The 27,909-nt window shown below is 41.1% G+C and overlaps 1 protein-coding gene across 2 annotated transcripts; it reads right to left on the bottom strand.

Moving 5' to 3' along the window:
* Positions 1-65: 65 nt before the first annotated feature.
* On the bottom strand, positions 66-27,266 carry pdgfrb (platelet-derived growth factor receptor, beta polypeptide). 2 transcript variants are annotated; one of them, XM_034115750.1, is made up of 23 exons: positions 26,872-27,266; positions 17,553-17,627; positions 16,637-16,954; positions 16,145-16,402; positions 15,310-15,440; positions 14,597-14,756; positions 13,502-13,682; positions 12,380-12,495; positions 12,116-12,239; positions 11,785-11,996; positions 10,395-10,489; positions 10,135-10,267; positions 9,117-9,221; positions 8,322-8,432; positions 7,423-7,579; positions 7,107-7,273; positions 6,547-6,659; positions 5,709-5,831; positions 5,404-5,515; positions 4,525-4,624; positions 4,318-4,423; positions 2,686-2,972; positions 66-1,503 (listed from the first exon to the last, which is right to left on the bottom strand). In XM_034115750.1, exons 2-23 carry the CDS (start codon positions 17,599-17,601, stop codon positions 1,356-1,358), a joined length of 3,306 nt encoding a protein of 1,101 aa, XP_033971641.1. In that variant the 5' UTR covers positions 17,602-17,627; positions 26,872-27,266; the 3' UTR covers positions 66-1,355. The 2 variants fall into 2 exon arrangements, with proteins under 2 accessions (XP_033971641.1, XP_033971642.1); XM_034115751.1 differs by lacking the exon at positions 26,872-27,266 and adding an exon at positions 25,370-25,479.
* Between the last annotated feature and the right edge of the window lie 643 nt (positions 27,267-27,909).

Here is a 27,909-nt window from a genome sequence, read left to right as displayed (position 1 = left end):
AGTAAGACATTCAGTGAGAGCTACAGAATTCATAGAATGGTCACACAAAAAACTCACACTTCTGCTGCAATTATGATGATACACATTTATTGTCACATTTACAACATACAATGGCACATATAAAAAATACATTTGTAAAGAGCTTTGGTACCGTAGCTTGTGATACAGTGATCTTGTGCATTTTAAAATTGCTACAGAGAATGATAATGTGTGGTGTTTAATGGTGGAAATGGTGTGAGGGAATGCTATACAACAGAAGACTCAAAGCATCATTTAACATGTACACAAACAGCAACAGTACAATAACTCTATATATCAACAATAGCTGCAAGATAAAGATCTTTAAAAGTTTATACAAAGGCACTCATGCATGCCGTCTTGTGCTAAGGCAGTGATACGCTGTATTAAGAGTTTGAGAAAGTCACCTGTGGTCACAGAAACTGATTTACTGTAACAGCCACATGATTCTCAGTTGGACTATTCCCCTTTTTTGTGTCGAGAACATTTACTGTATATCTTCCTTATGAAAATCCCAATTTGTTTCTTAATAAAGTGCAAATCTGGCACAAAACTATGAATTCAAAACAAGTATGAAATTCACAAAAACTCATAAATGTTTCATATAAATCTAAAGAAAATAAACTAAAAAAACATCATTATGGAATATGTAACTAAAAAGAAAGTATTTCTTATAGTAAAACAGTGCATGTAGATTCTGTCTGTATTTCATGTCCTGGAAATAACATTTTATAAAAATATTATAATACAGTGAACACAGCTACTGATCGTACTTCAGGAAGAAATGTAACATAAAGTTCAAATTAAATGACTTAATGATAATGATTATCACTTAAATGTGAACTACACATTGGTCTTGTTTGAACAGTATTTCTGTACATTTGTTTATGGTTTGTTTATATTGTTGTGCTAATCATTTTGTGTTATTCAGTGGTTGTGAACAGTTAAGGGTGATATAAAACAGAAAAGGCCTTAAAAGACACATATGGCTAAGTATTTTTTAACTAAAAAGGCACATAAGTCTTTACTGACTGTAAACTGAGTGTGAGGAGAGTACCGTATCTATATTATCCCAATCTTCCGTGAAATGCCTGGAAGATAACATCCTGCTCATTATTGGTAGCCTTTTAAGTTACAGAGGTACTAAGTTTGATACAAAACTCAAAAAAGGGTAAAACTTCTCTAGTGTTTAGAGGAAATCATGGTGGCAATACAGAGATTGTCTCTCAGTCTAAATTTGCTACATTCTAGTTAAATCAGGTTCCCTTTTTTAAGGCAGGATTACAAATTAAATTTCCCAGAAAAGGGGTTATTTTTCTAAGGGTTCCTAGACATGGCTACAAGAAGCTGTCTTCTACCTCGGGCGTCCCGGAGCAGCCCAGCAGAGCGTCTCTCTCGCTGGTGTCCTCCGGCCGGTCGTCTTCTGGGAGAGTGTCAGCCGTGTCCTGCGACATGGAGTCAGTCTCCTCCTCCAGAGCCAGAGAGCTGAGGGGGGGGGGAGACAAAACACACACTTACTTTGTGCAGTTTTATACAAGAAATAGAAACACACACCCCATACACAGTGTTCATTAATGTCTGTTTGTGACCTTGGCATGTTCCTTCAAGAAAAAATAACATTCTGAAAAAAGTATATAATTTGGCCGACTAGAAAAGACATAACTGGATTTGGACGGAATGCATCCAACACATTATTTTCAATGTTGCTAAAAAATACATAGATATTTATTTTGTTAATCAACAAATTATTTGTCAATCTACTAATTAATCAACTATTTCAGCTTTTCATAACTTTACCGTTATTAAGCCTGTTGAAAAATCTTGTTATTGATTTGCCTATGTACTGAATATTTCTTATTATCCCCAGCATGCGTGAGAGCGATCATGTGTTTGGTTGTGTCTGTATCTGTCCGTCTGTCCGCAGCTAATCTCGCATAATACATGAGCCATTAGCCTAACGTTGAACCGGAGCATGTACCGGCTCATTCCATACCCGATATGTTATATCACCTCTAAAGTTAGGCAAAACAAGAGATGAATACATCTCTGATTTTGTTATATTTGCCACAACCTTGACTAATAGGGTCAATTATAGGTCAACTTTTCAATATTTTTGAGGGGAGAGGGAGTCACACCTGGCGGAGATCTACTCTCTACTGAGTTTACTTTTATTTTAAGATGCTGCCTGCTGTGTCCACAACATCGTTATTGACATGAGTCTGTGGTCCTGGACCAACACCGCTTGGGTTCAAATACCTCAAATGCTAACCACAATGTTAACGGTTCAGTGTATACCCCAAATGTAAGCAGAAGAATCGCCCCACTGCCAACATTTAAAACACAGGGATGGAATCTGCTATCACTCCTGAACTGATTTGCTGCTTTAAACAAACAGACTGATACTTTACAGTCCATGTTCATTATTAAAAACACAAACTGTAAATATATCTGGATTTGTAAAAGTCAAATATTTACTTTAGAGCCAACTGTGCTTGGCTGCATGTTTATATCTGCCTCCATAATGCAGCTATTGTCTCAGCTCAACATCTGGATGAGTGGGTGTGTGGTGGAAAAGAGAACTGCTCTTGTAAAACAAATACATCCTCATCTTTATTCTCCCCAGCATTTGGCTCACATCTGCAGCATCTTTTTTCAGCAGCTCTGTACCTTGCAGGGCTTTCTGATGTGACATCAGTGAAAACGTCGTCGGGCTTGGGGTCTGGGATGGGGATGATGTATTCGTTGTATGCAGTTACGACTTCCTGTGTGTCTGCCTCTTCTCTGAATTCTCCGGGGCCCGGGCTCTGGGTGTAGGGGTCCGGGGGGACGTAGTGCGGGGGTGGGGACCCGAAAGCTGGGTTGGCGATCGGAAAGGGTGAGGAGAGCCTGGGTTTGGTGCGGGTGACTGCTGGATGGTCACTCTTCAAGAAGCTGTCATTGACTTGGTTGTATTTCTGTTGCCAGGGGACAAATGTTTGGTATTAGAAATTAAGAATCAATCCATAATCAAACAGTGTGAGGTTGTAGAGTGCATCTTCAGGACAATGAGCACTAAAGAGCAGAGGTGGGAAGTAACACATTAGATTTACTCAAGCACTGTACTTAAGTACCATTTTGAGATACCTGTACTTTACTTGAGTATTTCCATTTTATGCTACTTTGTACTTCTACCCCACTACAATTCAGAGGCAAATCATGTACTTTTACTCCACTACATGTATTTAATACCTTGAGTTACTTTACAGATTTGGATTAATGATGTGAAATATATTCACTTAAAGGGGACCTATCATGCAAAATGCACTTTTGTACGTCTTTTATACATGAATATGTGTCCCCGGTGTTCCAGGGAAATCACCAAGTGTCAGAAAACACAACCCTCTCTATTTTCCTCCATACCCAAATCTCTAAAAAAGGGGCTGCAACGGATCTGATAAAAACTGATCCAGATTTGAACACTGTCCTGACGTCAGGACAGTGGCGCTACGGCTATTGGGCCAACTCCACCAATCAGGAGGAGACAGCCACGGCCATTGCCGTTCGAAAGCGCTGGAGACGCTGTAGTACATATGCCAGGCCTGTAGATGGTGCTGTTCTCACAGAATCTGCCCTTGCAAAAACAGAGCGAAAAAAATGTCAAATTGAGCAAAATGAGGCATGGCTAAAATGCATGATCTGTTTGGTATTTTGAAAAAAAAAAAGTATAAATATGCCTTATATAGGTATGGTCCTACACTATATTATTCAAATATAGCATGATAGGTCCACTTTAAATAAGACTTTAGTTACACCTGGAGTAAATTCACAAGCTACCCTGCAGCATACAAGTAATTAAAACTAGCTGCACCTTTACCAGCTTTGATAAACACATGAATGAATCAATACAGCACCACCTACAGGCCTGGCATATGTACTACAGCGTCTCCAGCGCATTCGAACGGCAATGGCTGTGGCTGTCTCCTCCTGATTGGTGGAGTTGGCCCAATAGCCGTAGCGCCACTGTCCTGACGTCAGGACAGTGTTCAAATCTGGATCAGTTTTTATCAGATCCGTTGCAGCCCCTTTTTTAGAGATTTGGGTATGGAGGAAAATAGAGAGGGTTGTGTTTTCTGACACTTGGTGAGTTCCCTGGAACACCGGGGACACATATTCATGTATAAAAGACGTACAAAAGTGCATTTTGCATGATAGGTCCCCTTTAAATAACATTTGAAGATCCAATATATATGGTATAAAGTTTTTAATCCAAGCTCACATATCAGACACCCTGGAATCAGCATTAATATTTAAATAAAGTACCTTTTTGTAGCTGTCGGTCAGCATATTCCCAACACTTTGGACCAGAAAGGAGAACTCAGGCCTACTTTCAAACTTCTCGTCCCAGCACTTCTTCATGATTTCATAACTGCAACATAAACAACAAACAGTTAACAAATGTCTTATTCCAAATGTGTGTCTGAGTTCCTGCAGAGGTAAGATTGGTGGCGAGGTAACAATGAGACTCACACTTCATCGGAGGCGTGTGCAGGTTTGGACATTCGGTAGCCTCTCTTCAAAGCGCTGTAGAACAACTCATTCATGGGCAGATCAGGGTAGGGGGTTCCTCCTGCAGACAGCATTCAAATGTGATGTTATTTACATGTATTATCTGAGATGAACGGCACCATCTGATTACTTACATTGCTTTGATTGATTGATTTACATAACAAGTAAACCTATTCAATAAAAAATACGCAGAGAGTGCAGAGAAAGCTCAATTTATATCTCAATTTGACAATTAGTCAAAGTCCATCAGTCTGGAAGACAACATGTTCTGACCCAGATCTGTAAGAAAATGGATCTCTTAAGTCCAATGAAAGTGTGATTCAGACGGGGGAAGCGCAGAGAATCTTTGTTTATCACTTACAGAGGCTGGATTGTGAGCATGTTTTCCACCACTTGAGCTTAAGATGCATATGTAATAAACTGTCTCCTTTGTTTTCTTAGTTTCCAAAAGTCGTGGGAAGTTTCCTTTTTTTTTTGTTGAGGAAATGCTAATTTCAGAGATTGTCTGTGCCTAATAGGGTTTAGACCTCTTATGAGTGTTCACACAAACTGCTATGTACTTTCAATCTGATATGAAATTCGTTTTGCATACACACATTTACTGTCATAATGGACGATAAGAATATATCATTTACAGTTCCCCAGAAGTATGCAGGGGGTTTTGTTTGTATGAATGAAAGAGGATTCAAGCTGATACAATCTGTACAATGTGACCTATATAAAGCAATAAAAGAAGATATGTTACTATTTGTGATTTGGATTTCTGTTAATGGCTTCTTTGTGTGTTAGTGGTGTTTTCTGTGTGTTAATGTTGGTAAATATGAGTGTGTTAGGACTGACCCAAAGAGAAAATCTCCCAAAGAAGGATGCCGTACGACCACACGTCGCTCAGGGTGGTATACAAATTATGGAAAATACTTTCTGGTGCCATCCACTTCAGGGGCAGGAAGGTCTGGATGAAAGAAATGAGAAATTAGAAAGTCCAGCAGCTTAAGATATATTCCAAAATGCATCTATTTGCTATAATTGTGGAACCACAATGATCTTATTTTGCGGAATCTTATTTAGATATAAAGCACCTTTTAACTTAGTTTCAAATATAATCCACTACTCTACGTCATATTCATTTAGCAGTGGCCACTTACGCTGCCTTTAGAGATGTAGTTGGAATCATGCATGATGTCTCTGGCCAGGCCGAAGTCGCAGATCTTCACCAGTTTCCCCTCGCAAATCAACACATTCCTGGCAGCGAGGTCACGATGGACGCACTGTGGTTGGATAAAATAAAATAGTTGATTTTACACTTTTGTTGGTTTAAAATAAACAAACAAGATATAAACTCTTACTTCATGATTTGAAGAGGTGCTGGTAGGTGAATTATTTTTATTTTCAGACAGTGCCAGGCTAGCTGTGTCCAGTCTTTATTCTAAGCTAGGCTAACTGGCTGTTCCTTTTTTTATTATGTTTATTTTCTATCTATCTATCTATCTATCTATCTATCTATCTATCTATCTATCTATCTATCTATCTATCTATCTATCTATCTATCTATCTATCTATCTATCTATCTATCTATCTATCTATCTGTGGTGGACAGAAACTAATGAATTACATTACATAATTACAATGTTATGGAATTCATACTTGAGTAATAACATTTTTATATTTTATGCTTATACTCCACATCAATTCAGAGCCAAATATTTTACTCTACTAAATGTATTTGACATTATTAGTTATTTCGAAGATTCAAATTAATAAAAAATATTAAAATACATATTTTATTTTTCTTCTTTACTTTTGTTACTTTAAGTATTTTGTTATACTAAAACACTATAATGTCAACTTTTCAGAAGTCATTCATTACTGATTATAGATTAATCACACTCAGTGTGGCACTATCCATTTCAATGTAGACAAATCCACAGAATTTCGAGTTAGCCTTCAGCTACATATCACGCAACATTCTTTTTAATATCCTACATTCTTGGAGGCGAGGAACTCCATCCCCTTGGCGACTTGGTAGCTGAAGCCCAACAGATCGTCATGTGTGAGGGCAGAAGAGTCACTGATGAACAGGTCCAATCTGCTGCCACCTGAACACGAAGACAAGGTGAGACAATAGACTTGGTGAGGAGCATCTCATGAATGAAGACATTGTTTTGTTGTTTGGGGGTGGGGGGGGGGGTGCTCTGGCTGTCCTGTGACTGCATGGGCTGAAATGTAGCTCACGCCTTTCATATGGAGAAACATTTATAAGGGCTTTTTGATCAAAGACCGTAGAGAATTCAAACTGTATTCATTGATTTATGAGGCCTAAACAATTCATGTGTTCATGAAAAGCACTATTTTAAGCTCACTTTTCACACATAAATACAGCAACATCAGCAGAAAAGAAGTGGTGGGCGTCACATCATACTGTACTTCAAGAGTAACTCCCTTGTTTCCTGCATAAAGCATACTGAATTCTTCACACTTATTTTCATTTACAACCCTGGAGAATGAATTAGACTGTTGAGACTTAAATCAAAGTAGAAACAAACCTTGTTCCTGATAGATGTCATGCTGGTAGGGAGACTCGTATGGAGAGGGTTGGATGTCTGCATACTTGATGGTGTCCATATGCTCCTGCATGGGCATGTAGATGGAGGGCTCATCTTTACTCATGTCCATGTATCCTCCGTCACTCTCACTCCCAAAGGACACATAGCTGGAGGGACACATGAAGTGATAACTAAACAGACATAAATCTATCTTTCTCATGTTTCTTACTCATATCAAACTTATCTGGGGACACATGTGTTTCCATGTCTTTGTTTGTGACAGCAGAGATTTCTTGTGTTTGTCTGTTTTTCTCACCCTTTCCTCTGGCTGAGTGGAGTGCTTCCTCCGGAGATGAGGCAGCTTTCGTCCTGGTTCTTCTCGGCGTAGTTCTGCAGCAGGCTGTGCTTGTTCCTGTGCAGGTAGTCCACCAGGTCGCCATAACGACAGTACTCTGTCACCAGATACAGAGGGCCTGGTTGGTGGAGAAGGAGAGCCGCAATTAATTTTCATACAACAAAAATACACATAAAAAATATTTTATTAAGCTCCATGAAGTTGGTAAATACTAACGAAAGCCTTTAAGATAAGTATATGGGCTTATTAAAATAGTCTTTTGCCTTTTCACTTGAAAGAAATCCTTAAAATAATTAAATTGTGCACTGATGCATACAATACCATTTTGTATAATTACATACAAAGCCTACTCAAAGCAAGTTAAAAATAAACATCTAAATGACATAATTAAGAAAATACTACAAAGCATTGCACGTTTTATTTGTTAGCAATCTTGTCTGGAAATACACTCTTCTTTTGTAACATCCTGTAAAATAGTACATCTTAATATTATCCATTTATTTAGCCTTCTCATACTATACTTAACTTTAAAAACTTGACATGGGACAGAGATTAACCTCAAAAGTAAATGAGGAATGGTTGCTTTTTTCACCCATGTATTGATATTCCCTTTTAGAGAACATTGGAATGAAAAATGTATTTATGTAGTTCACGGACAGAGAAAGGGTCACAGAGGAATGAACAAGCCAACATTTCTCTGTTGCCTTTGCAGAGTCATCAACCAACTGAACCGCCATGACGGTTGTAGGAAATGCTCACAGCTGATTTAATTTTAATGGGTTGTTATACAAACCATGAAATGCACTAATTAATCATCTGTGTTAGCACAGTATAGCACTAGCACTCCTTGTGATGTTTACCTTGTTTGGTGCAAGCTCCCAGCAAATTCACGATGTTGAGGTGTGGGCCCAGGTGACTCATTATCTTCAACTCTGACATCAGAGCCTGAGTCTCACTCCTCCTGGCTGTAGCTGGATGGTGAGACAGAGAGAGGGAGATGTATAAGATTTTATTTTACTACTGTAATTTACCCGCAACCACCCTTCATTCTACAATGTTACACTTATTTTATTTTATAAGTACTGCTTACTGCTTACTTAGTTAGTTTTCCATTAATGTGTACTCCTGTAAGTTGTAATCATTTATTTGATGATATTTCACTTTGTCATTTTGATTTTTAATGTCGGTTGGAGATTTGAAAACATGGTCCTGCAAGTACAATGTTGTTTGGGAGTGTCCTGAAAGACATGTGTGAGTATTTAAATACTATGTGCATGCCTTTTTATCTTATAATGTGTCATCTATACTTTGCTGTCACAATGTAAATTTCCCCTCTGTTGGACGAATAAAGGATTTCTGATTGTGAGTAGGTCAGCATGAGGCAGGTGTGAGAACAGGAGACCTGAACACACTGAGAGCAGGACACACTGTTTTCTTTCCAAACATTCAATGACCTGTTGGCTGAAACTCAGACCAGGCTGGCAACCGAACTAAAGACCAGCAGGCTGCTCTCTCTCTCTGGGCTCGCAGGAACAAGGCTCTGGTGTACCAATATCTGACAGCTACTGTATGCAAGGGGCTCTGCTGTGGTCTCTATGTTATTCATACAAGTGCACACATGGCTTTTGACTGGGTTTTTACATTGTATGTCTTACATTTCAACATTTTCACCGCAACCTTTGTGCTGGACTGGGAATGAGCGAGACCGTACGCAGTTGCCTCGACCACCCTGCCAAAGGCTCCTGATCCAAGAGTGCGACCTGAAACACAAAGACAAGCACAGTGGGACACAGTGTGAATGGAGCACATGATAGACCTGAAAAATAAGAGAGATCCACTCTGTTCATTCAAAGATCAGTGTAAACACATTTCTCTGGTAACTGGCCTGAGCAGGTTACAACAGATAAAGGAGTTTAACCATGGAGGGCCTGAGTGAGCTTGGGAAGCTGTCTGTCTGTAAGGAGCAGCTGACTACCAACGACACATCAACAGACACAAAGAGCTTTAAAATGAGGAGGGATTGGTGCCAAGAAAACAAGTTTAACAAACCTTACTTTGTATTCTAGCCTCCCAAACCACCAGCAGCACCAAAGTGACCTGCTGATGTTTTTGTCTAGCGATCTACTAAAGGTCTAAAAGTCTGTTTATTCTCATTTAACAAGTGATGTGGACACAACAACAACTGCAATGATTTGGACTTCAAGACAAAAAGTATATGTAATTAGATTATTATCATAAATGTATCAAATAAAATACAATTTAACAAAGTAGTAAAAAACAAAACAATAAGCAACTAAAAAGCATGATGATTACATTAATTAATATTATTCTTACACATACAAATAAATAGAATGGTTAATGTATTTTATACATGCCAATGCAGGCTTAGAATGCAATCCAATTGTATTGATTTTCTATTTAATATATATATATATTGCTAACTATATTATATTTATTTGTGAAATGTGTCTTTCATGTAATTTTCTTTGGATTAATTAAGTGGTATTCATCCATGTTTATGAAGACATTTGAAATAGTTTACTTCCATATTTAAAAATATATATGTTTTTTATTATTATTATTTTAGTGTCTCTTTAGAGTCAAATGAAGGATGGCATTTTGTCTCTGAATGGCTTCATGGTCCTCATTTAGCTGATTCATCTGAAGACTCACCCAGCACCAGGTTGTCTCGCGGCATCTCCCAGGCGAGGTCATAGGGCAGGTGGATGGGATCCACGTAGATGTACTCGTGCCCTTCCTGGCTCACAGACTCTATCACTTTCCATCTGATCTCATAGCGAGGTTTCTGAGAGCACAGAGAAAAACACTCATGTTGGCGAATAAAAAACACCCTGAGGTTTCTGTACATTTTTACTCGCTGTACTTTGTATTTGCTAAATTCTAAAGATTGAGTTTGTGACTTTGTTTCTCACCTTCCTCCATACAGCAACGAGGATGATGATGGATATGATAATGATGACGACTAAGGCCAGAACAGCAGCCAACACTGCCACCTGGGAGTACAGCGCTGCAACAGGCAAACAAAGAACATTTAATAAAGCTGTCTCATATTCTCAACAAACACAAAACTTCACTTTATAAACATGTTTGCAACGCAAGTTACACGAATATTCATAGCTTCAGTACAAAAACACATTAATGTAGGTTGTACTGTGTCTCTGAAATGCGACTTCTCAAACAGGTGTTTCACCAGACCACCATGTTTGTTATCTTATACTAAAGCAGCATATTGCACATTGACACAGTACACATTTTAAATTACTTTAGACGACTTTTAGAAATGTCACTTTCTTTCAAGGATTCAAATATATCAAAGGCTTTATGGACACTGCTGGTGCCCCACGAGGACGCATACGGGAAAACGCATACACAAACGCAATCGCAATCGCAAAAAAGGCTTCCGTCCACACGCAATAGACACCGGATAGTGTCTGTTCACACGAGACAGCTCCGTTTAGCTCCAACCGCTGGAAAAGCTGCAGTACATATGCCGAGCCTGTACGTGGCGCTGTAACTTCCTCCACAAAAGCAGCGAAGAAGCATGGTTGTCATGGTTGCCCTTCTGTTTATTCTCCGTGGTGGGGGCCGAGGGAACCGGGCAGAGTTTTTCGCCGGTCAACGTGTGTTAAAGTTTAAATCTTCCGGACAAAATTATAAAAGTGCCGGTCAAAGGTCTTCTTTGTTATTTATTGAGCTTTAAAACAAATGAATAACGACTCTATATAATAATATAATTATAAATTACACGGAGCCTCTCTTTTTCCTCCCTCTCTTCTGACAGTGTCAGTGTCTGTCTCATGCAGCAGCTGATCCAGTAATGAGTGACCCGATAGTCAAAATAAAGATATTTATAACTAGTTTAGGTAGTTTGAGAGGTAATTAAAATAGCTAAGGGTGATGATCTGACTTGAAGGTGAGCAGAGCTGCGTGTCTCCGTCCTGTCAGATTAGACTTCACTCGCGTTTATGTCCATATCGAGAGAAAGATAAATAATCTGAATTCAGTGTGGGGTGAGCAGCAGAGGGGGGGAGAGGCGAGGCTATTGCGTCATCATTATCAGAAAATGATCGTATAGGGGCGATCACACGGAGCCGTTTGACCCCCCAGAGCGCTCCGTTTGCAGATCTATCCACCTTGGGACCCGTTATCGTTTGCGGGGTCCATTTCTATCGTTTAGTTACGGCCTCGTGTGGCAAAAAGGGCTATACGCAAGAGAAATATGCGGATACAACCCGTTTTCGTCCTCGTGGGGCAGGAGATATAAAAGACACAGAGGTGGGACATTCTTCTGTTGACACCTACTGTTGGACACCAGTTTGACGTCTCTTCTGTCGAGGAGTCCGGCCCGGTTGCTGGTCTCGCAGCGCACCGTCACCTGCTGGGGCTTGTGGAAGGTCACCTGGCTCCGCACCTGGTTTGTTTTACGAGTGTCGCTGTAGCTCACGTTGGTCCGGATGCTCACCACCTCCGGCTCTGCTATCAGAGGCTGCCACACCTCCGTCTGGTTGCTACACCTGCAGCAGGACAGGGAATGAGTGGACAGAGTCAAAACAAGTCAAATTTGAATTGAATGAGTGTGGTCAGCCTCCTGGTGTTTGTAATGTGACAGTGCAGTGATGAATGTGGGACTCACTTGTGCATGCTGTCACAGCTGTACCACTGGATGCTCGGGACCGGGACCCCCTCAGCAACACAGGTCACCAAGTGTTTCTTTCCAGGGAGGTGGTGGTCCGTCAGGTCTTTAATCTGAGAGGGAACTACACACAGAGGGAGCAGCTGCCATTAATCATTGCTGACATGGATACAAACATAGTATTTCAAGTCAAGCTGCAGTTAAAAAAGTTAAACTATACAAGAACGCATTGTATGATGTGATATTCCTCAAACAGCCACTCACCTTGTACCTCCAGGTCGAACGTCACTTCCTTTGTGTCATCTCCGTTTGTGACCAGGACGCTGTAGAGGCCCTTCTGCTCCGTCCTCACCCTTACCAAGGTTAGAATAGTGACATACCTGAGGGAGAAGAGAAGGTGAGGATATTTATAAAATAATAATGATTATTTATTGCTTTTTTCAACATAAACATTAAGATTCATATGGACAAAATGAATCATGTGCATGCTTTCAGTTTCTATGAATATATTACTTTGTTTAGAAATAGGAATGTATATTAGCTTCTTCTGGGTGTCCAAACTAATTTCTAGATTATTATCCAACCCTTTTTTGTGACCAAACATTCATTCTTTTGCCTTTTTCCTATCATGGACGAGACACCATGTTTAAAAGGTTCAAGCAACTGAAACATTGTGTTTACACGGCACAACACATCCAAATTCACTCAACTAGGAAATCACACATGTATACCAAATGTGCATACATTAACATTCACATAGTGACATACTAATTAAATACAGAGATAACTGTTGTGATTAGTGCAGAAAAAAGTATTTAGACTTAGAAGAACCCAAGATAATCACATCACATTTCCAGTGGGATAATTAAAAAACAAAACCCTGGGATAGTGTTGTTATGTTCTGTTCTTTAAGAGTTGTCATATGTATTTTTTCTAATTCAGCAGAGTTTATTCCTAGAAAAATACAGTCACATCTGTTTTTTCTTTGTTTTTTATGTGTAGGCTTGTGGTTGTCTCCAATTTGTGAACCGAGCATGCGGATGATATTTCACTTTGTCTCTTTGATTCTGAATGTGTGTTGGAGATTTGAAAACATAATCCTGCAAGTACAACGTTGTTTGGGATTTTACTGAAAGACATATGTGAGTTGTGACAGGTATCCTGTGTTTATGGTTCCAGTGTGATGAGTGATGGAGTGGGCCCTCTTGAGAGTATAGAGTTTCTCTCTGCGGAGGCCTTATCTGGTGACGACTGACAAGAGCTGCGCGCCTCCGGAGGCTGTCACCCTAACTGAAGTGTTAACTTCTTAAATGGATCAACTTGTAAGAGTTCTATAATTAGTTTTATGGTATGTAGGACATTTTTTATGGATTTGGTTGGTCTCACCTGATCTCATGCTCTTGTCTGGTTGTGATGGGTTTGTGTCCCTTGATGGTTGCCCCGTCTTTGCTCCAGCGGACCTGAGGGGGAGGGTAGGCTTCAATCTCCACCCTCAGCTCCACGTTCTCCTGCAGCCGGGCTGAAATGTTTCGTTTCTGAGCCGCCTTCACGTCCACAAAACCTCGCTCTGAGCAAAGAAAATAACATCATTAGCAACAAAACATAAATGTCACACACTGGATCTTCTGCATCAAATCTTATTATGTAATTCTCTGTAGGTTTAACACAAGAAGCATTATCTTTCATACAGTAGTCTTGTAATCCATTGTAAATATAACATTATTAATTGAATTATAGTCATATTATTGATTATATTTAAGTTGGTAGAGACAGTACTGGAGTGCTGCTGTTTGTTGCTGACCTTCTGTGGCCAGACACTATCTGTCTTTTCCACTGACATGTCCAGAGACCACTACTAAACTGTCTCCATGGAGCATGGCGGCTCAAGCTATTCAAGGATTTCATAAACATAACACACCTCGCTGCAGAAAGAATAAGCATTCACAGACCCAGGCGCACTCAGTGACTGTCAAGAGAGAATATTGGCGTAATGAACCCTGTTTTTATTCACCCTCAAGTTGCAAGATCACATATTGCTTTGATGCTGAACTTATTGAGGGTTTATGTTAACATAGGCTCAGTTTCTGCTGTGGCACAGGGATGTTTAAATCTGGCCTGCGGTCTTTCGACACATGTCATCTTCCCCTTTCAACGATGTCATTCTGCAATAAAGGCTAAACTGGTCCAAAAAAGAAAAAGCTATACTAACATTTCTTGTCTACCTGGAGTTTATTCCCATAAGTCTAAATATAGATCAGCTGTACCCCCTTGGTCTGTTATTCAAGGAATCACTCAGGGCATCCGCACCATGTGAACAGAAATAAACAGAGGTCCTCTTCATTTCCTTTCAAAGAGGCACCTCTTTCACCTTGACTTGAAGAGGTTTATATAATAAGCGGGATTTCTCTCTGTCAGTGAAACACAATAATAATCCGGCATCAGTTTGTTTTAGTTTTGTGTGGATGCGTGGGTTAGGCTGACCGAGCACAGTGATGTTGACGCTGGCAGAGGCAGTCTGGTCTAGGACAGGCTCGTGGACATGGCACACGTAGTTTCCGCTGTTGGCCACCGTGGCGTGAGGGAAGATCAGAAAGGAGCGCATGTTCATGTTGGGCAGGACGTCTGTCAGCGGCTCGGCATCCTTGAAGAAAACGGAAATTGATAAGAATGTGACATTTTAATAGTTGAATATGATGCTGGTTGAAATGTGCAATGTTGCATCTACAGTATGTATTTTACTGCTCTATGACATTCTGTAGGATTTTTCTTTATAATGAAAACTTTCAACAAAAAAAAAGTGTCAACAAAAGTGTCAAAAAAGAAAGAAAGTTGAATATGATCAACATTTGAGTGATCAGATATCTGCATAGTGAGCAATCATGAAGTAATGTGTTGTTTTACTTTTAAATATTTGAATTCCTCTAGATTCTACATGTTAGTGAGTTTTTCTGCCTTCCTCAGTACCAACATCTTAAATGAATCTGAAAAGCTGAATCTTTTTATGATCCCAGAATGAATTCAAAAGAACAGACCATTACAATACCAACACCACATGTTGTCAGAGGAATATCACAGGGGGATACAAATTGAGGTGTGTCCACATCTTGATACCATTAGGGCTTGGTCCTGAGGCCCGAGAGTGATCAGGAAGGGAATGCTGAACAAAAGTGTGTTTCTGCTCCACTCCCACTCACCTCACTATTGGGCATATCCCAGGAAAAGTCAGCTATCTCGACTCCGTGCACTGTGCAGTTTACAGTCAGCGGTTCGCCCTGCTTCAGCACGGTGTTCGACGCATTGATGTAGACATCGATGGCCTCTGGGACTGGAAGAGGGAGTGTGGGGGAGGAGGAAGAGGTGGTGATGTTATTAATCAAAACAATATGTCGAAAAGTGTCCTTCACAACTAATCAATCACATAATTGTTCAAAAATATACCCTCAACTTATATCATTATCTCATCAGTATTAGTCAGAACTGAACATTGTAGCTGGCTCCAATATTGAACAAAAACTCTAAAGCTCCACAAAATCAAAAAACTTTGATACTTTTAATTTCTCTAAACATGATGTGCAGCATTTATGTGTGATCTAGACGTATTATTGCACACTGAGACCAAAAACCCAGTATTTACCTCATTATCTCCTCACTTTAAAGAACTCACACACCCTCCAGTAGTTTTTCACCAGAGAGTTGTAAAGTGACCAAAGCTCCTGTGTAAGTATGGGAATGGATGAAACTTTTGGACTGACAGTTTAATACTTTGGCTACCAAACTTGTACATAATGCTGCACAAGCTGTTTGAAGAGATCTGATGCACATTTTACGAGTCATTTTATGGTGCTTTAAAAAGATAGACCCATTAACTTTAATAGTGTGGGTGAAGGCATACATTGAATTAAAGGGGCCAACTATGTGTGTGTGAGTTTTCTGGAGTTTCAGCACACACAGGGTCGAGTCGATAATGAACACATTTTTATCTTGGGAAAAGTTGTTTCTCTAACTGAACTCTTTAACCTGAACACTCACTGGTAACGCTGTAGACGTAGAAGGCCTGAGACTCCATCACCTCCCCGTTCATCTCTCCACGACACACATAGGTCCGTTCCTCCAGCGGTGCCTTGTACCCCTCGCTGGGGACATACAGCCCCCTGATGGGCTGATCAGTGTCCCTCTCATACAGGGTGACGTTGATGTCAGGATTGCTCACCACACAGGGGACGATGCTCTCCTCACTGGTCTTTGTAACCATGCCGTGGGAGCGCTCTATGAACCACACCTTAGGGTCTGCAGAAAAACACAATCTGATTGATTATATACTCTAAATCATGGATCCAACTCTAAGTGTACTATATGTTGTCACTTTACCACACTACAAACCACATCAGTGTGGAATTGAGACAGCTTTATTTTATTAATGAGATACAGTCTTGTTTCCACTACACAAGACATACTGAGTCAATCTTAAATTGTCTTTGATGTAAGGCAGCTCTTACAGGATATATGAAACTGAACCAGTACCTGGAACAAAAACGGCCACCTCCTTAGTTTCTCCAGTGTGTCGGTCAACACACAGATACACCCCCGTGTGCTTCCAGCTCATGTTCCACAAGCTCAAAACACTGGATGTGAGGTTGCTTTGCACAATTTCGTAGCTAGGACCACCATTTTGAACTTGTTCCACTTGGCAGTACGGCACATCGTCCCTCTTGAACTCCCAGGTGGTTTCCCCTGAGCCGGAGCAGGTGAGGCTGAGAAAGGAGCCTTCAGCCAAGGTGAGCTCTTTGTCATCGGGTGAGATCTCTACACAGCGCAGCTCGGTGCAGAAATACAGGAGAGCTGCAGTTGGCACAACAAGAAGAAAGGTCAGGTTGGAGGTCAAAGAGGCAGCAACATGAGGTCAAAGGTTAAATCAACAATACATGGCAGATCCTGTTCTATCTCTAAATGTTGAAGGATTTGAGCTGCTGGAGAGGAAATGTGGGAGGATAATGATGCCTTGTCACTGACAGATGTATTTCAAATGACAGAGGTTAGTTTGAATGCATCATTTGTCCTTTACATCAAAGTTTGAAATGAAATAAGTAATCCAAAAATAATCAATAAAGTGTCTTTATATATAAGGGCACGTTATATGTCTATAATAAAGTTTTCTTTACGTTATAACTTCATACACTGAAAAAATGTTTGGAAATCTACCCCCCTACCCACCCTAAAGAACATATTTCATACTGTTATGTTAATGTGATGTTAAAGTTATAACCATACATATATTAAGTTATAACCATGCATATATTAAGTTTTATTTGGATGCTTTTACATTTGAAATCTGTAAGATACAAAGCTTGCATACTAGGTCATGCTCTTCGCTTCCCTGCAAAACAACCTGCAGTCCTGTTTCAGATTTCCATTTGTGTTTGTTTATTGAAGCTCTCACCTGTCACTGTGACCGTCAGATGAAGCGTGGATGCCGTCACCCTCCTCATGGTAAAAGCATTCAATGCACTTTATTCTGCAGGACAAAAAGAGTGATGACAATGCTGATTAACCTTCATGTACCCTTAATGGAAATGTTACGCCCCCACATTGCCTTCAAAGTAAATGTTTCAAGAAGAAAAAAGATCATTCTGTCAACAAAATATTCAAACACTGCTGGTTGACATAGACCCCACTCAACCCAGCACAACAGTTGACATCTCTCATGAGGCTTCATATCATGATGGATTTATTCCTGTCCTCATGAGCTTTAACAGGAGTTTAGATATTAAATCACATTTTAAAAATTGTTTCCATCAAAGTAAATGCTCTGCTCATACTAAGGAAACAACATATAATTAGTATGTCGTCAAGCTGCTTTCTTTAATGGTTTCTGGTCGTCAAACATGAGTCTGAGGTGCAGATGCAGTTCACTCTGGAGGTATTTTATGCCTCGCTGCACCAGGACAGAGCGACAATGTCTGTCTCTTTTTGTTCCCGGTTCACCGGCATTCTGCCTACTAACAAACGGGTCACTGTGTGCAGCTTTGCAACACGCTCACTGGCAACAACGCTGCGTCCAAGCTATTCTAGAGCCGTGCTGAGCCATTAATTGGTTTTGTTGTATACAAAAGTGAAAATGAGGGCATTCACACAAGCTGCTGACACAGTCGTGTACTCATGATTCTGAAAGTTGCTTAGGTTTTGATATATTAATAGGATATCATGTTGTATATCAACTTGATATCAGTGTTATTGGGGTCAAAGGTGAATAATACTTACTTTGCCATCCTCCCATACAAACATTAACCACTGTTGCCATTGCCAGGAAAAAAGGCAGAAGGAGAGATTGAGGAGGGGAGGAATGGTTTGTTATTATGTTTGGGATGGGGGTTAAGTCTTGCAGCAAGCACACGTCTGGAAACAGTTAAGGATGGATCACAGGCCTGTACGCAAGAGGGTGGGAAAGAGAGTGAGGGCGGAAGAGCGTGCCTTGGGAAGAGCGAGGGTGGAGGAGGAAGTGAGGGAGGGAGGCAGTGGAAAAATTGTGAAATGTATCTTGAGCAATCTTACCCCATATAACGTTATTACTCGATAATTCATTCCAATTTTCAAACTTCTATTTTAAGAAATATAACTTTCTTTCTTTTCTTTAGCCTTTAGCCTATCTTTAACCATTTTGTTTGAGAGATTACATTTCTCAATCTTATCTCAAACTTTTAGGTGTTTTGCTAATATTCATTTATCAATTGTCTGACAACATCACCTCTAAGACTAATTCTTCAAAAGTGAGTCCAATACACAGATTTAGTAATGGCTATTTTTAAGAGAGGACAGATGATTCGTCACTGTGGTAAGGAGTTCCATGACTAACAAATCAAAGCTAGTTACTCAAACCAGAGATACATGTTGTCTCTAAATGAACTGCCATTGGCATTTCCGCTCTCAAACCATAACCTCTTGAGTTGCTCCAAAAACATGACTGGTCCATTTCCTCCCCGGCCTCCTGGTTCTAATCAAAAGGGGTGAAGGATAGACGTTTTCTCCTTTGTGTCATAGTCCACACACATGCGCACATACACACACCCTTACTTGCACATGCGCTAAAGCACACACACACACACACACACACACCCACACCCACACCCACACCCACCCACCCACCCACACACACACACACACACACACACACACACACACACACACACACACACACACACACACACACACACACACACACACACACACACACACACACACACACACACACACACACACACACACACACACACACACACACACACACACACACACACACACACACACACACACACACACACACACACACACACACACACACACACACACACACACACACACACACACACACACACACACACACACACACACACACACACACACACACAACACACCACACACACACACACACACACACACACACACATATTTCCCCCTCTTACAATTTGTGTCACTGATGCTTGTGCACAGTTCACGTTCCCACAGTATATCTCTGGAACTTTCCCAGGACCGCTGATACACTTGGGACCCTGCTGGTGATGACGGCGGGAGCAGGGGGGGGGGGGGCACCTTCTCCCCGGGGGCCCCAGCAACCAGCAACAAGGGACAGTCCACTGAGGAAGCCATACATCAGCGCTTACGAGAACCATCGTGTCAGGGACGATGATTCTGAGCGACAACAGCCAAACGCGGCGACGCCAAAGCCATGTGTCTCTTGGCAGCATGAGGACTAACAAATCGTATTGTGACTGGCTGCTGATGCTATTTCTGCTTAGCCAAGCCAAAGAGCTACATTAGGGCCACTGCAGGATATGAGTTTACATCTGAGATCAGCAGAAAATTGAACAAGAAACTAGGTGTGTTCAAATCTTTTTTTGAGGTCTTTGAAAAGGACGGAAAAATAATGTTTGGCTACCGCAACATGATGAGGTTTCATGTTGACCAATGGGCAGGGGGGGGGACTTTGAACAGAGAAGGAATTTGACCCTCAAGATATGATGAGCTGACAAGGATCAGAGGGCCATAGAGAGCCAGACGAGCACTTTAAAGAGTTAAGAGAGTGAACACTACAGCAATATTTAGCAAGTACTTGGAACATTAAAGTCAAAGTCAAAGTCTTTCTGCAAGGTTATCTTAAGAAACTGTTGAAAACATTTGTTGTGCTTTGTCACGGTCATATCTTTGATTTGTTTAAAGGGGTCAGGACACAAGTCAATCTGGCAAGCAGCTTTCAGTATCTCAGTAACTTTGACTTAATAAAAACAAGTGGTAGCAGTTTGACACGTAAAAAAAAGAAAACAAAACTTGTTGTTTGTAGCAGAGTCAAAAGTGGTGCTTGAGGCAATTTACAGTAAGAAAAATCCTTGATATTCAAAACTCAAGTCAGGTCAAGTGGCTTTCAATCTAAGGAGCTTGTGGAGGGTCTTAAAGATCTGAAAACATTTTTCTAACAGAGATGTTTATTTATGTCTTTTTAATCTTTGAAATGGGACACTACATTTCTGCAATGATGGTGGAGGTCAAAAACAAACAGTGTTTATGTAAGTGATGGCACAGTAATCGCCTTGACGGATAAACTGTTATCCCACTGTATATGTTTTCCCACAGCTGCTGGGAATTTGGTGGCTGACTGACCCCTTTCTTGTTTTGATAAACAACGCTGCTACACTCAAAGTGTCACAAGCTAATGAGAAAGAATGCTAAAATCGACCATAGCGGGACGCACGCAGCCCACGCATAGCCCCACAGCAGCCCGTAATCCCACTCCTGGGATTATCTATATATATACTGTAGCTGCATGTTTTATTCAAACATCTGGCAGCGATGAAGCAGTCCTCGATGAGGTGGGAACTGCTTTGTGAACCACGTTTGCAGCCAACTGTTTGCTCAAGTGGGTCCCAAGGGGGTTGCATTTAGAAAAAGTGTAATCTATAACAAAAGAGGAGAAAGATGTCCAAAAAGCAGCTGGAGAGCTCTGACTTCCTGTAAGCCAAAGGGGGAATTTTTTTTGTTCTTGTGTGGGTGTGAGGCTGTGATGCATCACTGACACAGCAGACCACCGCACAAACTAACCAAATACTCATGGAGAAAACAAGAGATGTCACAATGAGTAGAGGACAAAATGTAACTTCTAAAAGAGGGAAAACAGTTTTAAATAACAAGCTGCACAGAAAAAGATGTAAACACACAATCAGGACTGAGAAAAACAGATAGCAGGAGAAAAACAAACTGAACAAATAAATATCGACATGCAAGAACTTAACCAATTAGACAAATGACAAAGCATGACGAATCAACGCACCACAAAAACACTGCACACAGCACCAGACAGTGGAAAAGACAACAAAGGGAGATTGCAGACATACAGAATACAATTGATATGAAACACCACATTAAAGCAAAGAGTGAGACAGAGCAGAGGGAGTGCACACACAGCTTACATCACACACACACTGATGTTTACTCAGGAAGCTGTTATCTGCAAAAAAAAACATCTCTAATTTAGCGGTCACTTGTTTCCAATGCAAACAATTATTGCTCAGATAAAACAATCACTGAACACTGAAGCTGCAGCGCAAAATAAATGCACTCTTTTAGCTTTTAGAAGGATGTCAAGTTGTGTTGGCCTATCTCTGAACAGCAGGACTTTGGCAAGCTCTGTGGGAAAAAAATGACCCAATGAGCCTTTGCTAAAACAAACCTCCATTTTTATCACGGACCAACCCCCCTGAGACAAACCTTCTGGTCCCTCTGCAGCAGACCCACAATGCACTTCACCAATCCCAGGCACCCTAGCTGTCCCCCTCTCTTGGCTAATACACACTGCACTTTGCCAGAGCTGTAATAATGAATGATGAGCCACAGGCTTATGAGTAAAAGGCCTTTCAGCGCAGAGAGCACACATGTCATCAACATGCTGTCAGAATTTGCTAAGTTACTGTAAACAGGACATGTGTGCAGTCTGTTTATGGAGCCTGTGTTTGTATCATAAAAATCCATCTTTCATATTGTAGAAGGAGAAAAGAAGACAGTTACACTTCCAACTTGTGAGCTATGAAACATTTGAGTTTTTGCAGAAATGTCAGGGCCTCATAAATAGGTTAGATTCCATGTGTTTGTTCAAAAGCACTTTTCGAGCCATGTGTGTCATGTTTAAAGCTGCAATAATAATTCTGCCAGTTCCGGTGACCTTAACACTTAACAGAAGTTCCATGGAAATTTAGCACACTTTTTTAAACAGTTATTGGTGTTAGTTCCCTAGTCGGGTGCTATTAGGCAATTTCAGAAGATGAAAGCATTACATTACATGTTACCTGTTAGACGCTTTTATCCAAAGCGACTTACATACTCAATACTGTGGGCAATCCCCACAGGAGCAATTTGGGTGAAGTGTCTTGCCCAGGGACACAACGACATGCTGACTGCAGTGGGCTTTGAACCTGTGCACCCCCCGATCCGAACACCAACGCACTAGTCCACTGCGCCACAGCCTCCCACAATAAGATAAAGTAATAAAACTCTTGCCATTCAAATCTCAAACAATGAAAACAGAAAACATTCACACATGGCATTTACGCTTCTGTCATGACCATCACAGTCTCCTCTTTGGTCCCAGATACAGATGTGATGTTTGCCTCTTTTTGATATTTAAGTGACATGCAGACTTTTCTGCTAATTACTTTTCACGATCTGAAAGCAACAATCTGAGGGGAGCTGCAGAGTCAGGAGATCTTTCTCTGTTGTTTAATCAATAGAAACATGGAATATATACATATATGTAAAACATCAATAGAGACGTGCCACATATTTCTAAACTCAACTTGTCTGTGTCGCAATAGTTTTGGCAAACAATGCGAGACACATTAATGCTGAAATGAAGTCTGACATTGTTATTGTGATAGCTGCAGTGGCTAACAGCAATAGTTTCAGTTTGATAGATATGTCTCACTTACAGTGAACCCAAACAAGAAGCTGCCGTTCACAGCACTTTGAAAAATTATGTATCATCAAAAATGTATCCTGTAACTTTAGAGCTGGAAGCTGCACTAAAGCCACATAAAGTTTGCAATATCATATCCTTGTTCTTTAAAAAAATAAAGTCCCTTACCGTTACTCCTGTTGATTAACCCCTCTGGTTTCATTTGGTTCAGCATTAGGACACAGTGACTGTGAGTGGTCTTACCTCAGCAACCAGAGCGACTCTGTACTCATGTTGAAGCAACACATGTTTGGAAACTGTGGATTTTGGTTTGCTGCCTTTCAAACAGGGTTGTAAATGCTGTTTGTAGTGGCGGTGGGGGGGATGTGAAGGGCTTCTGGGTAAAACTGACGGTTGTAGAATGACAGCCTTGGATGTGGCTAGTGTTTGAAATCAGTTTAATGATCTAATTTTCTACTCATTTGGGAACCTAAATGAGGGAAAAATAAATAAAATAACAAAAACTAAAGCAGCTGTTTTCATTGAAGTCATGTCAATTTTGCAGAACAAGTCAGGGTTAATCTGAGTGAGGTTGTGTGCTTCGTCCCAACCCCAGCTAATGCAAACCACCAATTGGGAATAAGGGGATATCAGGTATATGTGCTAGCATAAGCAACAGCACATCCTCCCACGCTTTTTTGAGACCTCTGCACCCTCCTTTTTCCTACACACCGGCCATCACCCCAACACTTGAGGGTATAAGCCCCTCAACCTGCCCCGTGAGAAATGGAGGACGCCTACACACACTTCCAGTCCATCTGACACACCCACCCCCCCTTAAAGTTAGAAACAGCTGAATACAATTAGTCCTGACTGGCTTTACGTTCCACTCCCTAAACTCAATAATGTTGGAAGGAAGAGGAAAACGCAGGAAAAAAGTGACAGTGAAGCATCACTCTGGCCTAAATTATTCAATGTGTGCAGATTTAGTCAAACTTAGCTGCAAAACAATCTTGGAAGAGGTATGTTGGGTATTGTTCTCTATGCATGAGTATTGACAAATCATATAACTGTTGCTCAACAATGTTACCACATTTCTCATAAACATAAGACAACCTGAGAGAAATACAAACTAGTCTCTGTTTTTCATTAAGTGGAATATTCGTATCTTGGAAAAGCAAAGGCTGTTTTTCTTTGTCCGCCTGTTTCACTGCAGTACATCACCAATGCTAGCATGTTTTTGTTGGACCGAGGACAGCAACAACTCTAGAGAGAAAGAGTGGAGCTTTATAAGGATCTGATGGAGACATAACTTCCTGCTGAAAATATGGATTTTTCTATGGTTATGGTGAACAGGCTTTGTTTTTGTTGATATATTTACCAGAAAAGTTGCTATTGTCTTTTCGTACAGCACATGCAGTGGAGTAAACAGAACATTATTTCCCTCTGCAATGTAGTTTAAATGTAGTTTGCCATATTTACAGTTTGTACAGCTACCTTGAAAATGACCTCTTTGCATTTTAAGAATGATTTCATGAGTGTGATATGATAAATCATAAAGAAACACTTCCTCCAGGAGTTGTCCTGCAGAGGTCCTGTGCTCTCTGGCTGAGGATGAGATGCAGCTGCCTGTCAGCTCTGTGAGTGGGTGGGAGAGAAAGAAGGAGGGAAGGAAGGCCAGATGGACGGGCCGCCGTACAGGATGCTGCATCACAGCTCCACTTAGTCTAGCTATGTGATTCAAACAATAAGTACCACATTTAAGAATCAGTGACCCATAGGCACGGCAGGGACATGAGACTGATATGATTTCTAAGAACCAACAGCTCAGTTGAAAAGTATGAGGGGTGAATTATGAATCAGCCAATAAGTGACTGAGTCAGAGTGTGAGTCAGACACTGCTATGTCTAAAAAAATGCACTCACCAATAAGTGTCAGAATAATCACGTGATAACATTTCTGATAGCTCTGCATTACTTTTTAAACTCTAAACTGCATGCTGATCTGAACAACGTCACACTGGTCTTCAGAGCCCGGTTGCTGAACAGCTGTTAGTTCCGCTCACAGTAGATAAATCACAAGAGGACAGAAAAAGGATGAATGTGTTTCAAAACTTGCTGCTGAGTGCAGGCTGTTACATATCGGCACATGTGAGCCAAGCCAGACTCCTGGCATGTTTTCTGCATGGTCATAATGTAAAGCACATTTTCTGAGAGCGGCTGGCATGTGGAGAGCCCGGAGAGCCAGGAAACAGCTGATGACGAAGGATTAGGTCTGGGCTGCGCTGCATCGGGGCCGGGGAGAAGAGCTTCAGTACATACCAGCAGCCTGACGCACAGGAAGAAAAATCCCCAACCGTCCACAGACAAATAAAACATCACCATGTTTTACAAATCCAGTGCAATAAAGATCTGTTAGAGTGTATTCACTGGTCCTGTGTTCAGCAGGAATCATCCGGCTGATGGTTAAACTATGACATGAATGCAACACCGTCTAATACCATTGATGGTAAAAGTATGACATGTATGCAGTTTCCCAAAAGCTCATCTAGACGACAGTACTAGACAAAGTCTGGACCGATATATCCACAAAGCCAGAGAAGATCAAAAACTTCAAAAAGAAACTCCCAACTGAGGAGGAGAGCAGCAGACACAAAACACATGCCAACGTTGTTTTGACTTCAGTCTGTGCTAATTCAGAGAGGTCATCTGTATAAAGATGATGAATGTGCAGCAAAGCAACCCAACAACTTAACACTACAGCAGCCGCACATAGTAGGGAAGCCAGGAAGCTTTCAGGTGCAAAACATATGGCGGATTAGGGAGAAAAGACATGCATGCCACATGTGTCTGCCATGAAATAGCTCACATTGCTATAATGTTACTCATGCCAGGCACTTAAACCTTCTCCTGTGATGAATGAGAGGGGGTCTCTGCGTTCCTCAGACTGTATCACTACTTTATGAGGGTTTTCCTGTTTAAAAAGGATGGCCGAGTCTTTAAGTTGTGAATTGAGGTTGCTATGTGTTATCATTGGGAGATCCAGAGGATGCCGGTGACTAATGCCAGGACTGATATCAGTACACAGCCACGGCTTTTCAATGAGCCTCTCAATGTAGCAATGCACAGAGGATTGATTCTGTTAGGGCGATTCACAAGGGAGGAAAGAGACTGATGGTCTAGCGGAGAGTACCGCCAGTTCACTCAGGGTGACTGAAGAGAGCTGTATAAACAAGCCCTTTAGCAGCGGAGCACAAAGTGGAGCACATACAAACAGCTTGTGCCATAAAGACCAGTGTGTGTGTGTTTGTGAGACCCTGGGATACCATGTCTAACACATTCTCTTAGTGAGAAGATAAACATTGTTAAAGTTGCGCTAGGTAAAGAATGAAAAGGTGTCTATGTGCAGAGATGCAAGCCGTCACCGTGTTGATGTTTGAACAGGTTGCTCACACTCTTTCACATTGTAATTCCTGTTGTGTACACATGCAAGTATGTGGAAAACAAATACCAACAGAGACACATTACCGCTAAGTAGCAACAACATCACACAAAAACAGACATTATTTTTTGTGTCTTCAGCTGATGAACCTGCTTATTGTATCACTGTAAATCAAAGGTAAACATGCAGTACAGAGCTGTAAGGATGAGGTGCATCCTCTCTGACAGACAGAAATGTAATCTGTCACAGTGGGTTTGCAATGCAGGCGAAGTGAATTTTCACCACTTTGTACAGTTCATCTTAATTTCTGTCAACAGCTGTCAAGCACCCATGACTAAAAGTAATATCTTTAAAACAATGACAGAGAAACAAGATCTCTTACCTTCAGAGTGATCCTACAAGTGTAGACTTCCCTCTCTGTCCGAGGAGTTTGTCTGCCAGCAGTCGGTCCCCTCCTTCTGAAATCAGAGGAAAGACTTCCAGCTGGTTGTCTCTACAGGGGCTGCTGCCTCAGATGTATAGATCCCTCAGATGTTCAGAGTCTGAGGTTAATCTCCGCTGTCCCGAGAGTCCGCCGGAGGAGGTACCGCTCTGAGCCCGGCTGTTTGTTGAGTCAAATCACAGCACCACAGGGGGCTCCTCTCCTCTCTCACACTCTGGAAAAGCCTGCCCACCGCTCCTAAAGAGTGCTGTAAGTTTAAAAAGAAGTGTCCTCAATGGCGCACACACATACACACTCCCCTGACAGATTCACACAGAGGAGGGGGCCGCTGGTCCAGCCCGGCTGCAGCCAGAGTAAGAGTGAGTTGGAGAGAGAGGGAATTGTGAGTAGGAGTTTAGAAAAAAGCTTTAGAGGTAAGTTTTAAAAAAGGAGTGTAGGGGGAAAGAGAAAAAACAGAGGGGGGAAACTTCAAATACAGATTGAGTTCTGCTTGTTGTTCTTCAGTAGCAGCTCAGAGGTCCCGGCTGGAGTGATTTGTTTATGAATGGGGTGGCAGGCAACTGGAGGTGAACTGAGACGGTCTCTACTGGCAACAGAAATCTGGACCGCGTCTAACCCCTCCATAAAACAACAAACACAATCAAAAGGAAGGAGTGAGTGAGAAGCCCAAGCTGGAGAAAAAAAAGTTTTGGCAAAGCTCATGGTGGCCTGCTTTAGAAACAAACATAGAAGTCTCAGTTTCTCAGGAAAATAACATCACTTACAAAGTCCTGCTGCAAGAGTCAGGTGTAATAGAGGTTAAACACATAGGGCACATTTAACTTTGATTAACCCATTTAACCCTTACATGTATTCGTCTATCTTTTTTATTTCATGTCCTTTTCTATTTATCACACAGAAACTCAACAAAGTCCTAACCCCCTTTCTGACATTCAATACCTCTGTCTCATGCATTGGCACTGTCCCTAATTTCTTCCT

Source organism: Trematomus bernacchii, unplaced genomic scaffold, assembly GCF_902827165.1.
Source record: "Trematomus bernacchii unplaced genomic scaffold, fTreBer1.1, whole genome shotgun sequence".
NCBI classification, from domain to species: domain Eukaryota; kingdom Metazoa; phylum Chordata; class Actinopteri; order Perciformes; family Nototheniidae; genus Trematomus; species Trematomus bernacchii.
This window is presented reverse-complemented; position numbering and strand designations above follow the sequence as displayed.